At 38.8% G+C, this 16,916-nt stretch overlaps 1 protein-coding gene across 1 annotated transcript; it reads left to right on the top strand.

Moving 5' to 3' along the window:
- Positions 1-410: 410 nt before the first annotated feature.
- LOC117386896 (glucagon-like peptide 2 receptor) lies at positions 411-15,080 on the top strand. Its single transcript, XM_055229417.1, has 13 exons — positions 411-677; positions 5,688-5,784; positions 5,885-5,989; positions 7,041-7,162; positions 7,425-7,531; positions 7,943-8,099; positions 8,962-9,121; positions 9,395-9,455; positions 11,064-11,130; positions 11,586-11,674; positions 12,540-12,678; positions 13,844-13,885; positions 14,352-15,080. Exons 1-13 carry the CDS (start codon positions 600-602, stop codon positions 14,691-14,693), a joined length of 1,566 nt encoding a protein of 521 aa, XP_055085392.1. The 5' UTR covers positions 411-599; the 3' UTR covers positions 14,694-15,080.
- The last annotated feature ends 1,836 nt before the right edge of the window (positions 15,081-16,916 follow it).

The following is a 16,916-nucleotide window of genomic DNA, read 5'->3' as shown; positions in this document are numbered from 1 at the left end:
CATTAACTTAACTTCATAAATCAGATGTTACGTTCAAACTGTTTCACACTTAATTTTACTTAAGTAATTTCTCAGACCACTACTTTGTTCTTGTCCATCTACTCGGGTAATATTACTTTGAAGCAACTATACTTTTACTTTAGCACTATTTTTGTCTACTCTACCCACCTCTATTTCCCAGTAATGTAGTTTTTAGCGATGTTAGCTTGTTTTTGCTTACATTTTGTTTGGTCTGCCCTCCCGAGGGCCTTATCTTGATTGGTCGGGGGCCCGCGGGGGAATGGGAGGGGTCCGTGGGGAGCAGAGGATTCACAGTCACACTCACATCACTGCACCGCGCTCAGCTGAACACCGCTCCTCTGCTGTACGGATAACGCACCAACGTCAACGCTTTCTCAGGGGACTAATCGCTCATTTTAGAATTTGAAACTTTTTTTGAAACCTTTTTTTAAATTTGGAAGTGAAAGAAAACTTGATATTTACACCTAGAATGTGTCAGGAGTTGTCTTGTGTTCTCAGGAGGATGGATGCACTATCGTTTTGGTTTTATAGTGAAGATTAAAGTTGGCAAAGAGGATTTTCGAATGTAAACATCCATCATGGCCGCCCTGCTGGCACACAGACACAGGCTGGACAAAGCTCTGCTGCTGCTGCCCTGTCTGCTCCTCCATCACCAGGTACAATAAAACAATATTTTATTCAACGTGCATATGACGGGTTTTCATGTTTTTTCTAATTATGACTTACTCTGGTGGGCTACTAATATTTATCATAGCTTTACTTCAGTTAAGTGGCATAAAAAAAATTAATAAATTGAGAAGAAAAGTACAAAAAAATACAGGAAAAAGTGGCATAAAAAATAAATAAATTGAGAAGAAAAGTACAAAAAATACAGGAGAAAGTGCTGAGTCCTAAAAAAAAAAAAAATCCTAAAAAATAAATAAATAAATAAATAATAATAATAATAAAAATACTTCTACCTCTGACATCAATACAGAATATTCCATCCCAACTGTGTCCCCATGTGTCATTCCCAGTTTGTCCTCAGTGCATCAGGTTTGTCTTTTTGAGAAGAATAAATTATTTTTAAAAAAAATATGAATTTATAACCCACATAAAAGCTTAATATCTCTATCTGCAACAATGGCAAGATCTATATCAGATATCGGCAAAAAAAAAACAACACAAAAAAACATCCCTAATTATGTCTACGTATTTAATCTCAAATGTAATGATGCTATCTATGTTTTAGTGAAATTATATTGGTTTAGTTCTAATCTAATCTGCAGTGTTTATTTTTTGGGGAAAAATGCTAATAGTTCAAATGTATAGTTTTGTTATGTAAAATAAAAGACATACTGTATAAAATAGATACAACTTAAAGCAGCACAAAACTAATAATACATCTGGAATTAAAAGTGTACTTTAGTTGCACAGTCAGTTTTCAAAATGTCAAAACTCAATGTAACTAACAGACTATAGACGTAAAGGTGCACTGTGTAACTTTTGCTTGTCTCCTTGAGGATGTTAATGCTGTGCCTGGATTTTTCCACAGTGAGGCATTAACACATTTATCTTGCATTTATTGCGGAAAATGCCTTGATGAGTTTAATGCCACAGTGAGAAAGAAATATCTTCATGAAGAACTCTATACATGTAAAAATATAAAATATTTTTCTTGTGTTACTTTTTGATTTGGTCTTTTTTTTTAATAATCATATGTAAGATTTTGATTTGTCCCCAGATACAATGGAAATATTCAAATCAAACATCAACAGCTTTTACTGATAACAATTGTAATGTTGATTTATTCTTAATTACAAAAAACCTGATGGACAAGTTGTTTGACAGACAACTTTTTGTTATATTTTCATTTGATTTTATTCTCAAAATGATCCAAGGCTACGTACAGCTCTCTGGAAATGTATTATTCCATGTCAAAAGTATCAGAGAGTGTGTGTGCGTGCGTGTGCGTGTGTGAGACGCGCTCTGTTTATAATTTCTCATGAATTACACAGCAGTTACAATAACATGCAATAAATAATGTCTGAGACTCTCCCCCTTCTTCTTCTCATACAATTTCACTCATTTTAAATCCCACTAAAGGGGCTGCTAACACTGAACTACGTACATAAAATAGTGCAGAGGGGGGTAGTACTCACTAATCTTTACTTAAGTAACTTTTTAAAGGAATTCTACTTTTTCAAAAATATTTTTCTAGCAGCAGACTTTTCCTCTTATACTCCTGTGTAGTATTTCTTTTGAAGTAACACTACTCATACCTGAGTTAGTTGTGGTTCTTCTTCTCAGTGTGAAGAAGTCGACAAGTGACAAAAGCTTCATGTCGACAATATGAAGTGATTTGAACATTTGTGTTTCTTGCACCGCTCCTTCAGATATGATTTACTTTGTCTCATTTTTCTGCATCTTCTTTGTTTTCTTTGTTTATATTATTTAAATAATGCACAATATTTGCTACTTTTGATTACATAACTCTAAGTATAACTCAAATGTTTCACCCAGATTACTTTTTTTTACATTTGCAACAAGAACCAATATGACGACAGATGGCAAAAAACACCCCTAAAATCCACTCAATTCCTGATCAGAAATTACTTTCATGTTGTGCATAATTTGTGTCAAGGTCCACTATTTTGCTGTTTTCAGATATTCAAACTGGTTTAGACGTCTTGACATTAAAATTTCTCACTATTCATGTTTTTTTATGGAATTTAAGTAATTTAGCTTTTTTCTGTATAAAAAAACTAACACAACATTGTTATGCAAAGACTGGTGCGCTGAGAAGTGAAACATTTGAGGCAACTTGAAGCTGAAACAAAACAGCAATATTAATCACAATCAAATCGAAATTGCAGTTTGAATGGACACAATTTCTGAAGTATCATAACAAACAAAACAACAAAATCTCTTGTCTTGTTCTGCATAAAAACTGCTAATTCTGTAGTTTAGATCTGTACATTTCAGAACAGTTCTGAAATGTGATCCGTGTATTAGTTGGTCACTTCATATTTTAGTGTTTTTTGTCAGTTCTCCTGGACACTTTTAAAATATGAACTCTGAACAGAATCATATAAATCAAAAAACAAATCACAAATGCAGTACATGTCAGGAAAAAAAATTGAATCATTCAGCCAAAAACTGAAAATATTTGAAAGGGTTTGGTGTGTATGGACTTTAAAAACAAAGAGGAGCACTTCTGTGTTTACCACGTGATTACAAGCAGGCAGTTGGTTTCCCATGATTCTTAGTAACAATGTGCCTGATTGGACAAAGAAGGTGACCCTGTAATTACCTGTTATGACCAGAGGAAATGCAAAGTGAGTAGACTGTAGCTTCAGCGACACTTACCATAGGCAAAGCTGCATATGTGCATGTACTTAAAGAAGATATATTGTGCTTTGTCTGTTACATCGTTATAATCTATGACACTCATGGACCATTATGTTAACCATCATAATTAGCACATTTTAAATCACAATATTCATCTAAAATTACTTAATAAAAGAAGCAGGTCCGCTGACTTCCACATTAGAAAAACACTTAAGACACTCAATGGGAGGCCCTGGGTTTATTCTGTGCCTGTCGAGACACTGTGCTTCTCACTGCATTATTCATTCACTCTAGACTCTGTGGTGACAAGCTTCTATTGTAGCCGCAGCTGTCCTGGAGTAGACCGAGGGAAGCGACGCTGCCAATCTGCGCCATCGGCTCCTCCAACCATCACCAATCATTCACACACCACATTCAGACTACACAATGTGGATGAAGTGTCTTTCCTACAGACACAACAGCAGTTTGCACAAGAACCACTGCTCCCATCTGAGTACTGACCAGGCCCGGCCTCGTTTAGCTTTAGAGACGAGACTGGATATTCTGAAGGTGGAACGGTATGATCATGATTTTTATTTAGCAAGATATTGTTATAGTTTGAGTAAAAAAAAACAAAAACTGACCGTTTGAACTGACAGATGAGCAGCCTACAACTTTTTATCCAGTTATGATCCAGGTATGATTTTTTTTTTTTACACAGACAACTTTATATCTTGTAACTTTACCCACAGTACACAGTGATATTAAAAGAAACAAAATGCAGAAAATGTCTTTGTCCTTGAACGTCTTCTCTTTCTTCCAATGTTTTTTGAGCAATAAAAACACCTGTAATTACATAAAATTAGATGTTCTAATCAAAGCAACATCTCCATGGAGACAAGCCTCAGACCTTTTACCTACATTTGCCTGTCGCTCATGCTCTCACACGGCAATTTTCTGTAAATAAACAAAAGGAGGATACAGAACAATACACTACAACTTCACAAACCTGATGTGACGTGCAGTAGTTACATTAGCGGGATGCACTGTGATTGTTTTGTGACGGTGCTCTGAAGGGGGAGTGACTTAGCACAAACAGCAAAGGGAAGGGAGACTCAAGAATTAAACTGAAACTCATTAAACATATTAAGTTGTTGTTTTCAGTGAACATAACATTTAAAACAATAAAAGGAAACATGATTTATATTTGTGATATTTTAGCCGTTAATACTCCACAGAAGTACTTCCTCTTTAACAATTATAATTTCACGACTTTATCCTTCTACTATGTTTTGTTTACTTGCACCAGCCTGAGGACTGTTGGCAGAGATGAATGTGCAGGATATCTATAAATGTATAATTAGTTTATTTAATACTGGATCACTAATCACTGGACATTTATTACAGTGATTATGTCTGATGATACATGCAGGTGCTGTGACTGTCAAAATGTGAGACCAGTCAGTATTTGTCCTGTGGCAAAGCTCAGTACTGCACTCCGTCCTCAAGTACCATCAACTAAAATATTTGCCTTTCCATCAAATCTAGCTATACCTGGACTTTATCAGACTTAAATCATGGCTAAAACGAGCAGGAATGAGACTTTACCAGGTCTAAAACAGAAGAATCACACGCGTTTTTGAACATGTCTGTTGATTTTATTACATACGATGCATTCTTATGGCTTTAATTGTCTTTTAAACATGCTTTTCTTCACCTTGGAATACGTATTTCACCTTTTGCAACTTAAAAGAATGTCTGCATTTGGAGAATTTACTTTATAAACTTCACCTCTGTTTCCAGTGAGGTATTTGTGTGCTGGAGCGCCCTCTGCTGTCAGTATTTAGAATGAACAATGTAAAAATAAACAAATAAATCCTTATCGTCTGTGAATGCTATGCCAATATAGTCATGTGTTTGTTGTGAACACAGTTTGCACTGTTGTTCTGATGCTGCTGTTGGATATATTTTCTATCTCTAAGTATTTTATTTTATCTTTAAGCATATCTTTTTTTAACTTTGTGCCCTTATCCGTATTGCACTTTATCACCGAAGTAAGTTCTTAGTCTGACGATGGCAATAAAAGTCTTCTGATTCTGATATGACCATAGAATAAGTCTGGTGAACGCTTGGAGCAATCTGGATTTTTACCTATGATGCAACAATTTGGGTAAAATGCAAACTGAGCAAGACAAATTTGGATTCATTGATAAAACAACCGTGAATCAAACTAAATACAGCTCCAGGTATGTTTTTGATGAGGGGACAACATTATAACACAATTAAAGAGGAGATGTTCTGCACTTCTATCTTCACTTTCATTTTTTAATATGTTTTGGGGTTTTTTAATTCTCCAGGTGCGGGGGTCGCTGTTGGAGAGTCTGATCACCAAAAGGACTGAGTACAAGGAGAACTGCAGCAAGACTCTGGCTCTGACCGCGCTCTCACAGTCGGGTCAGTAAAATATTGTGTACATTGTATTGGTCACGTTTATAAAGTATGACATGTATTTGACGGCGTTTAGGAGCGACTCACTTCTCCTTCTGTTCTGTAGGAGTTTTCTGTAACGGGAGCTTCGACTTGTTCGCCTGTTGGCCTCACTCTGCTCCTGGGAACGTGTCCATCCTCTGCCCCTCCTACTTACCATGGATACAGCAAGGTACTACTACTACTACTACTAACCCTCCTACTTACCATGGATACAGCAAGGTACTACTACTACTACTACTACTACTACTACTACTACTACTACTACTAACCCTCCTACTTACCATGGATACAGCAAGGTACTACTACTGCTGCTACTACTACTACTACTACTACTACTAACCCTCCTACTTACCATGGATACAGCAATGTACTACTACTGCTGCTACTACTACTACTACTACTACTACTACTACTACTACTAACCCTCCTACTTACCATGGATACAGCAATGTACTACTACCGCTTCTACTACTACTACTACTACTATCCCTGCTGCTTACTACGGACAGAGCAATGTACTACTACTACTACTACTACTACTACTACTACTACTACTACTACTACCACTATTAAGTTACCATGGATACAGCAAGGTACTACGACCGCTTCTGCTACTACGATCCTTCCTACTTGAGTCCACAGTGGTAGTATAGGATGGATCTTGCTGATTTTTACAAGATTCCACCACCATTTGATGAGACGATTTATGAAACCTGGAAAAATGAGATTAAAATTTAGACATTAGTGACCAGCCTGGAGGAAAAGTAGCACACGCTCGCAGTTACCTCATCACTAACAGGACGAGCGAGGCGACGTGAGCTGGAGAGTCACACTGATGGTTTGAATCCTGAGACTGGTATCGCCGCTGTCGTGGAAAAACTAGACTTTGTGTTCTTAAAAGAGGAGAAAGATCAGCAGTACGAGGCTTATTGTTGTAACGACTGACAGGAGGGACCAAAGAGACAGAACTTGGGGAAAGGTTTAACAGTGTTTATTTAGATTTACAAAGTGCAAGATGACGGTAGATCGATCGGTGAGTTGAGAGCTGAGTTTTTTTGCCGTGGTCCAGGGGTAGAGCGGGAGTAGAAGAGTCTGAGACGAGGTAAACGGCACCGGTAGAGGAGCGCAGGATCAGAGACTACTACTACTACTACTACTACTACTACTACTACTACTACTACTACTACCTGGGGGTTAACTGGCATTGTTATTGTTTACAGACAGTCCAAGGCGGGCTCACAGGGAGTGTCTGGAGAATGGACTGTGGAGGCTGAAGGACAACTCCTCAGACGTGTGGAGGGAAGACTCCGAGTGTCAGGAGCATCACTACTTCAGAGAAAAAGTACAGACGCCTGAGGGAAACATGTGCTCTTTAAACGGTTTGCGGCGGTGTAAAGTTATTCCGCACCGCAATGAGTTTATAAGTGCCAGCTAAAATGTGCTAGCATGCTAACAATGCACTTACTGAGAGGCTTTGGGGTAGACCTTCTCCAGGTCTGTGAAGTACAATGTCAATAAAATCTATAATGGGTCCATACCATTATTCAGTGGCGTCAACAAAGTGACATTAAACAGATGCTTTATTTCTCCTTGTGCGTGGACAGGAGGAGCAGCTGTTACGTCAGAGCGCCCTCAGACTCATCTCTGTGATCGGGTACTCCCTGTCACTCTGCTCCCTGTCTCTGGCCACCCTGCTCATGGGCATGCTCAGGTCAGTACCATCAACGTTTGTGTGGCATTGTTGTTGTTTTTTTAAGCGCTGGACCTGATTTTTAGTGTTTTAAAAATGTTTGGTCAGTAATAATAGAAAGGGGTCCATTGACTTTCAGTTCAAATCTGCAGAGCTGAGAAGCCCGTCCTCTTCACAGTGGACTCTTAATAATACAAAAAAGTGGGTGGGGACAGGGGGTAGGTGAACATTTTCTGAGCGTCAAACCCCAAATGCAGGACAATACAGGATTACTCAAACATGCATTAATCAATCAAAATACAACTTTTAGTAAACTAATGATGAGGAAGCACCATTACAACATGGTTCAAAGTGCATAAAAGTTTTACATAATACTTCTCCTTTAAAAACTGGATTACTCTGCCTTTTCTATGAATCTGTGTTTTGTTCCAGAAAGCTCCATTGCACCAGGAACTACATCCACATGAACCTGTTTGTGTCGTTCATCTTGAGGGCCGCCGCAGTCATCTGCAAAGAGCTGGTCCTGCACTTCATGTACAGCCATCTGCCCACGGACGACCAGGGCTGGAGCGCCTACGCTAGCTCCACGGTACCCCACAACCCACTCAAGACCCCCCTGCAAGGCCCACACAACACCCACCCAGTACTCACTTAAGCACCCAACCAAGCCTCCAATTTTTCTGCCATTTTTCATTATTATTTAGTTAAATTTAAGCCAAACAACAGGTCTGGCTCTGGAGGAACATCAGATTTTAAGCCATGTCAGGTTTTGGCCCGATACATGCTTTAATACCTAAATGTACTGATACATTTACACTAATTTGATATAATCCTTCTTATATCAAGAAACATCGCTTTTTTCCGCCTTCATCATCATATTCTCTTGTGACAAGGTACATTATTTTGTTGGGATAGTATCTGACACACTGAAGTATATGAGAATAGATCAAAATTCATGAATAGATTTTTTTTTTTTTTTTTTTTGCTGTAGCTATGGCTCCCTCTTGTGGTAAATATGATAATGTACAAGTCCAGCTTTAGTACAGTCTGCAGCTTGACAGAAATATTACATCCAATATGCAAATAAATCAAGACTAAAAGGGCTTGATTGTTTGCCAAGAATGTTATCTTAAAGGAACTGTATATAAGATTTGGACTTTGAATTTCATAAACTTGCCCCAAAAACATCATTTACCAATAACAGTTCTAATGCTAATTTTACAGACTACATACAGTGCCTTTAAATTAAGAGTCAGGAAAAAAAGAAATTAGAATTAAAACCTAAAAGCAAGCTGAAATATTATGCAACAATTCTAATAATCTAGGTTCAATACGTAGATATATCAAAATTAAGATTCATATTTTGGATTAAAGCAATTAAGCATTTGTTTTTCTTTCAGTTTAGTGTTTTTTTTTTTTTTTATTACAACTCCTCCCTCCTCCTTCCTCAGATCTCGGTGCTGTGCAAAGCGGCGCGGGTGTGCATGGAGTACTGTGTGTTCTGTAACTACCTGTGGCTGCTGGTGGAGGCCATGTTTTTGCACACACTGCTCTTCTCCGCAGTGCTGACGAAGAAGAGGCTGCTCAAGTCCTACATGGTGCTCGGATGGGGTAGGCCTACGCTCACAGTCTGAATGTGAAGAGGAAACATCACTGCAGGGCTGTTAAGTGTCACCTCCGGGTCCAACCAGAAACTTCAGATGATTTCTAGTTTTGTTTTTGTTCCTTATTTATTGAAAAGAGACGTATAAGAGCGTATGATTAAACACATATTAATAATGTAGTAATAATCTAACATAATATAGCTTTGTTTTTAATCAGCTGATGGACCCAGGAGTGACTCTATAAATAACGAAATTCTTGTTGTTGTGTTTGTTTTTCCAGCGACTCCTATCCTGTTTGTGACTCCATGGACGGTGCTTAAGATTTTATATGAAAACACAGAGTAAGAATACTTTTTTTTCGTTTTAAAGTGCATATGACTCCTCATTTCACCTAAATATAGTTAAAACAGCCTAGATTTATTTTTAAAAAAGATGGTGAACGCTGTGTAAGTTTAATTGTGGAGGGTCTGAAACCGTTTCTTCACGTTGCTTTTCTTGCTTTCACAAAATGTTTTAAAACGATCCATAGATTTAAAATGTTGCCACAGTGATTAACTATTTTATTTTGTATCTTCTGAATGGGAAAAAGTCTTCAAAAAGTTGCATATAAGAATTTAACAGGAAAGTGAAACCCAGTAAAATCTATCCATGGCAACAAAAACACCCATAATCGAATTCATAAAAAATAGAAAATATTAAAAAAAAACTTTACTCCATACTGTGGAAAATTCAGGCAAAGCAATAATATTTACATGAGACAGACCCTCCACTAGAAAACATACAGAGTGCAGCTTTAATGAACACACATGATACAAAACTTTGGAGGTTTTAACCAGGATTTAACATTATTACTTCATTAAAAACAAACTTTAATTTATTTTTTTGCCTTATTTCTGCTTGTTTGGTGAGTATTGTTTAGTAATGCTTCTTCCACTGAGCTCTATGCAATTTTGAATTTCCCAGGATTATTACGTCACAGGTAAAAGTCCAGAGGTGCTGTTTTTAAGTCCATACGTCTTCTTTTATCCCTCTGAGGATACACTTTCATACATACCACAACTCAGATCCATGTCTCACTGGCAGCAGGTGAATATGGACCAGTGGATTAACTCTGTCACTGCTCCAACAGATCAGTGTGTGGATGTAAAACAAGTTTCTCCAGCTAAAATCAGACTGAAGTCATCATCTTTGGCCACAGAAATATAGAGAAAGTGTCAGCAGTCACCTTCAGTCTCTCCAAAACCTTCAAATCAAGCCAGAAATCTAGGGGTAATAAATGACTCAGACTTGAACTTTAACAGCCACATCAAATCAATAACATCTGCAGCTTTTTACCACCTAAAAAACATCACAACAATCAAAGGTATACTGTCAAAACCAGACTTAGAGAGACTTATCCATGCGTTTGTCTCCAGTAGGTTAGACGACTGTAATGACCTGCTCACTGGCCTCTCCAAACTTAAGACAGCTGCAGTACATCCAGAACACTGGTGCTCAGGTCCAGACTAGAACCAGGAAGTACTTTACACATGTGTCCTTCTGCTGTCAGATCCCAGAGTCAGGACTCAACATGAGGAATCAGCGTTTCAGTTTTATGAAGCTAAAACCTGGAACATTCTTCCTGAAGATGTGAGACAGGCCTCTACTTTGACAATGTTTAAATCCAGGCACAAAACAGTTCTGTTTAGCTGTGCATACGACTGAAAGGGTTTTATTCTGCACTCTTCACTTTTAATGTTAATTTTATGATGATTATTTGTGATTATTTATGTTTCAGTTTGTTGTATTGTAATTTTAATGTCTTTTTATTCTGTAAAACACTTTGAATTACCTTGTGTATGAATTGTGCTATACAAATAAACTTGCCTTGCCTACCATAAGATGACGTGTGTGTTTTTCCTGTCCTGTACGAGAGACCATTTGACCTCTCTGCTGTTGTTGTGTTTCAGATGCTGGTCCATTGTGAACAGGTGGTTCTGGTGGATCATTCGAGGCCCCATCACACTGTCTGTGCTTGTGAGTTCTTACATAGCTCCACTTTAACTTAGCTGAATATTGCGATTTAAAATGTCCAAATTAAAACGTACTGATTCACGGGTGTCATAGATTGTAACTACCCACCAAACACAAGCAAAATATGTCTGGTAATATGTAGTTACTAGTTTCTCCTCACAAAACTTGACAAAATTATATGCAATTTCTCTGCCAGTGAGTCACTTCCAGGTTATACGGCAACAACAGAGAAAAACTGTGAGTGTGGGTAAAGGGCTGCTGTACCCATGATGCTGTGCGCTCCCTCGGGCCAGAGTCATGTGACCGTGCCAGTGCGGTAGATTTCACAGTGATTTGTGCCTCTGCCTCCCCCTGCTGTCCCGTGATGCTCATGTGACGGTGCTGTGATGTTATTGTTGTACAGGCGTGTCATGTATCTGAAGTGCTGTAGAGTCATTCTGTAATATGTGTGTCCTCAGATCATTTTCTTCATCTTCATCAAGATCCTGATGCTGCTGCTGTCCAAGCTGAAGGCAGACCAGGTCACCTTCTCCGACTACAGATACAGGTGCTCTGACACACCATAACACACACGATTTTAAACAAATTGACCTAAACTCCTCACATATCCATGGGTTTCAGCGCGACTACAAATTAGAGCTGTTGCCAAAGTAGTTAAAGGTGCAATAGCTGCCATGGAATTATTTCTTTGCCTCTAATATTTCCTTGAATCATAATAAAAAATATTTATATTGTAGAATTATCACTGACATAAGACGTAAAAACCACTTAACTTGATGATGTAAAAGCAACATCATCTGGATCAAATTTCTGGAGGTGGTGCGTCACCTGAGCCATAATCTCTCACAGATCTATGATTCCATCCTCAGACCCAAAGCAAACAGAAACAAAATAGAACAATAGGAGGGCTATTAAAGGTTGAATAGGGTTGTTAAGGCTGAAACTGGAGAGAACAGCTGTTTACAGTTTCAGTGTAGTTAGCTCCTCTCTTCAGACAGATATAAGGCAGTGTCCAGCAGCGATCTGACCAGAACTGAAGAAGCGGCTTGAATGAGCAGCAAAATATCTTCACTCCTACAACGATTTGTCCAGTTGACAGATTTTTTACTACGTCACCTGTGTGATTCCATAGAAATAGAAACCATAATGACCATGAAAAACATTCTCCACAGCCAAATATGAGTCCCGTCACATGACACACATTATTTGGTGTGATTTAGTGAAATAAATGCATTCAAAATTACAAACGTGCATTTAATTTCTGTCATTTTTTGGTACTTGGAAATTAAAGCACTTTTAGACAAAATGTGCTTTCTAGGTCCATGTAAACTTGTCGATGTATGTTTGTTATGCATTTGATTGTGTATTTGAAAAGAGCCTTCTTTAAGCTAACGCCTGCACTGTGCCCTCAGCCTGGCTCGGGCCACTCTCGTGCTGGTGCCTCTGCTGGGCATCCATGAGGTGGTCTTCACTGTGCTGGTGGACGAGTGTGTGGAGGGCTCCAGCAGATACGCTCGCAACTTCATCAACCTCACACTCAGCTCCTTCCAGGTCTGTATCATGCTGTGGTCAAGGGAATCACACTTTTCTCACCTTCAAAGTCAGTTTGATACGAGACTTAATTGTACATAGACTTTATTAGACAGAGGGACATATGTGCAGCTTTAACCACCTCAGCGGAGCAGCACAAATAATATTTTTTAAACAGCGTGAACCTCGTTAAAGTTAAGGTTAAGGTACACTTTATTTTCCCTGTTGAGAAATCTGTCCTCTGCATTTGACCCACCCTTCAATTCCACTGGGGCAGCCTGTGAGGAGCAGTGGGTCACCTCCAGATCATGAGCTAGTCTGGGTCAGTTCTAACTTAGCAGAACGATTGTACCCACTGTGCGTTTTTTGGGTTGATGGGAGAGCCCGGAGGAAACCAACCCAGACAGAGGAATACCCCTAACACTAACACATCATAACATTTTCAGTTAGCCTAAGGTAGAACCAATGAAGATTTTAAAGATGCTAAACTGCAGTGACTGTCTCTTATCGGGTTGTTCCACAGTCCTCATGTTTAGATTTTTATTTCGTTTTTTGTCTCAGTGGACATTTTGCACATATTACCAACAACATACGTTATTTTAAGTTTGATCTCAACCTCTATTTCTTAAAGTGGATATGATTAGAATTACTAAACTACTATGTCATTGCATTTAAGATTTTACTAAAAATCTTGGCTATTTTTTTCTAGTTTTTGAATTTTGGTGAAGTTTATCATTTTACTTCCTGGTTGGACATTGGCAACAGATTTTACCCAGCAACCATAAGGAAAATCAGGGCCAAAACTTGTCTGTATTGCAAAATAGTCATGATTAGATTAAGGTTTCAGAAAAATATGTTCTGCATGTGTAAATTGTCTCTGCATTTTGGTTGGAGTTTTCAGTGATAATGACATAGGCAGAAGAACTCATCATTATTTTCTATTTTTTCCCCACAAATTCCCACTTAACCAATGTAGAACTATGTTAAATATTTACCACAGGAAATATGCCAACAAACCAAGTCAGAATTATAAATCAAAACCTTTAAGCTTATTTAGCGGGCACGTTCTGAAGTTGAAACTTTTAACTTGCAAGACGTACAGAACACACTCAGACCCCACCATTTATTTCTGATATTTGTTACTATCTGTTACAATAGATGTTCACATGTATTTTTGTACTTTTAGGGTTTCCTGGTGGCAGTGCTCTACTGTTTTGCCAATGGAGAGGTACAGTTTTGATCATCTCACATTTCTGATATTGCATAATTAGTAAAAACTTTGAGGTTCAATATTATGCACTGTTTAGATAAAGCAGATGGTTATCAGTTTAAGGATATAGGACTTTATTGGATATTGTTAAAGGCATCTTAAAACTGAAAAAAAAACAGATGTAGTTTAAACGGTTTGCCGTGGTCCAAAGTTCTTCCTAACTTAATACAATGCGAACATCCGAATTATTCAACACAATGAGTTTATAAGCGCAGAGAGCAGAGCAGATCATAAAATGTCATAATAACTCGCTCTACGTGATCCTTATGTTTCTGGATCATGTTGCGCGATGTAAAGTGATGATTTGAAGTTTTAATTTTACAATATTGTCTCTAAATCAAAATATGAACATTAATAACAGACCAATCAGATGCCTTCTTTAGACATGAACTAAATATGTCACGGTGTACCTCGTGTGTCGTAGGTTCAGGCGGAGCTAAAGAAGCGCTGGCAGCTGTTCCTGTTCACCCACCACTTCACCGTGCGGAGCTGCTTCAGGGGCACCCCGCTCAAGCAGCTCTGGAAGAGCACCCGTGGGCGACGACCCCAGTGCGCCGTCCACAGCGAGTCCTACGAAGAGGGTGGGGCTTCCGGGAGGTCGCGCCCCCCGCTACTCCCGGTGGTGCTGAAGAGCACCGTGCCCGGGTCCTGCTCCAGGGCGCAGGGCGGACAGGAGGGGCTGACCAGAAAGAGTCTGTCCAGCAGCGACGGGGACATGACGATGGGCGAGACCATGGAGGAGGTGCTGGAGGAGAGCCAGTTCTGACAACACACAAACTGTATGTAATGTTGAATCTGAAAGTGCGACTAAACACCTAAACTGCGCCTATAACCACATTTCAAACAGAGCTGCTAAACTGGGCCGTACCTGGAGGACTAAAGGGGAGAGTGAGAGACGAGGAGGGGCGGGGTCTGGGGGCATAAGGAACAGTGTGATTGGTCTAACAGGAATCCACACTTCAAACTCTGACCCTGCAGCCAGGTGTTTCTGATTACAAACACCTGTAATCAGGGCTATCATTTGTGATGCCACCAACTACTGGAAACTGCAGAGGCCACTGAAGCAACACAAACTGAAAATTTACTCTAAGGTTACCAAAAATTACTAGGAACAGCAGAGAATACTATTTAAACACCATCAAGACAGTTTAGTACAAACATAAAGTGGAGTTTAATGTTTAGTTCCACTTTAAAGCTGCACTATGTCCATGGAGATATTAGTGCTTTGTTTGGAATGTTCCACAGTGTGTCAAGAAAATTACTTCTCAAGGGAGACAACCCAGGCCAAGTTTTAGGTCAGATCTGTGGAGATGCAATCTGCTCACAGTGAGAATATAAACTGTTTTCTAATTAAAACACCTGTAATTGAATGTAAGATGTAATGCCATAATTTGGAACATTCCAGGCCAAATAATAACATTCCATGAAGGCAACAAGGTACAAATAAGGCTAGTTTCCACTGGCACGGTATGGCGCGGAACAGTTAAGGGGGCATCTACAGCCAGGGAGCGTTTCGATTACAAACGGCCCAGGCCTTTGGGCGTGACACAGGTTTAACAAAGTCACGACGCAGGCGGACAGCTATAAAAAGGCTGACCTGATCTTGTCACATACCGCCGTATTTCCAGTGAATGCATTTTGTATGTTGAGCTGAAATGCTTCGCAAAACAGACATAGTTTGTCATAGCTGTTTCCTGTTTATCCATGCACACCACTCCCATCAACATAAAGTATATTACATTTAAATAAAGAGGGTTAAAACGTGGTGTAGAAGTGCAGATAAATGAAATAAATGCAAAAAAAACTGATGATATGCCAGAATTAGTTCAGTGTTTATGCTAGCTTTAGCCACGTTTTACAGAGCCACAAACTTGGAATACTGAATGTCTTTCCAGGCCAATGGAAACGAGGCCATAGTGCATCTTTAAAGACCTTATACTACAACCCATTCTCAGTGGGTAAACATCAAACTATGTTTCTGTCTTTCTATCTATCTATCTTCATTCATCTTTTCATTGCATAATTCTTCACACACTCCCAGTGGACAGGAGGGTAATATGCTCTTCCTCAATTACCGTAGAGTTCAAATAAAATCACGCACAAAATAAAACAAAGGAACAGTATTTATCCTGTGCTCGTACAGTTTAAAAAAGTCACTACAATCAAACTGAACCTGGGTTCAGTGGCTTAACCTGCAGATAGAGACACATACAGGGTTTTCTCATTCTCAGTTTATGAACTGGCCTCATGTGGAAGCTCAGAACCTCCAGATTCACTCACTGAGCTGCAGAGGCTGCACTAGCTCTGAGTCATGATTGGCTGCAGGTGCTGGGCTTCAGGTAGTGATGATTCAGATCAGAGAGAGTCCTGTGATCAACATGAGCGTTCATGTTCCTGTTTAGGTGTTTGATTTTCAACAAAAAGGTGGTCAGAGTGTGTTAAAGTGAAGTAGATACTCTGGTGCAAGCACAGAAGTTGCTATAGTAATCATATATGGACAAATATCATTTTTGAGATTTGTTAAATCAAATTTACTCTTGGAGTATAAACTGTTTTATTGATAAATATTTGCTCAAAGTCTGTGAAAATGTTGTATTTAAACTGTTAATAAACATTAGAAAATAGAGCAGAGCTGATTAAAGTCTGACTTTATGCATAAAACAGCTAACTGTGATGATTATGTTAAAATATGTTAAAATTTTGTTTTTATTTCTAAGCAGAGGCGCTGGACTGGAGGGAGGGGTTAAAGGGTCCTGTTTACCCAGGGTCCAGTGCAGAAAGGGGCGCCTCACGGAGTCTGCAATGAGCATTTTTCATTAGACAACATGTAGTGTGGCCAACAATGATGATTTGTACAGAGAACAGAATTTGGTGCTGCACCAATGTTTCTAAGAATAAACTCTGTGAAACTGTCAAACTGTCAAAAAAAAAATAAAAATAGAAAGATGCGTTCAAGGTTTTGACTGGTATTTTACATGTGTTGAAAAGA

This window comes from Periophthalmus magnuspinnatus, chromosome 19 (genome assembly GCF_009829125.3).
Source record: "Periophthalmus magnuspinnatus isolate fPerMag1 chromosome 19, fPerMag1.2.pri, whole genome shotgun sequence".
Taxonomy (NCBI): domain Eukaryota; kingdom Metazoa; phylum Chordata; class Actinopteri; order Gobiiformes; family Gobiidae; genus Periophthalmus; species Periophthalmus magnuspinnatus.
The sequence above is the reverse complement of the archived record's forward strand: the minus strand, read 5'-3'. Positions and strand labels throughout refer to the sequence as shown.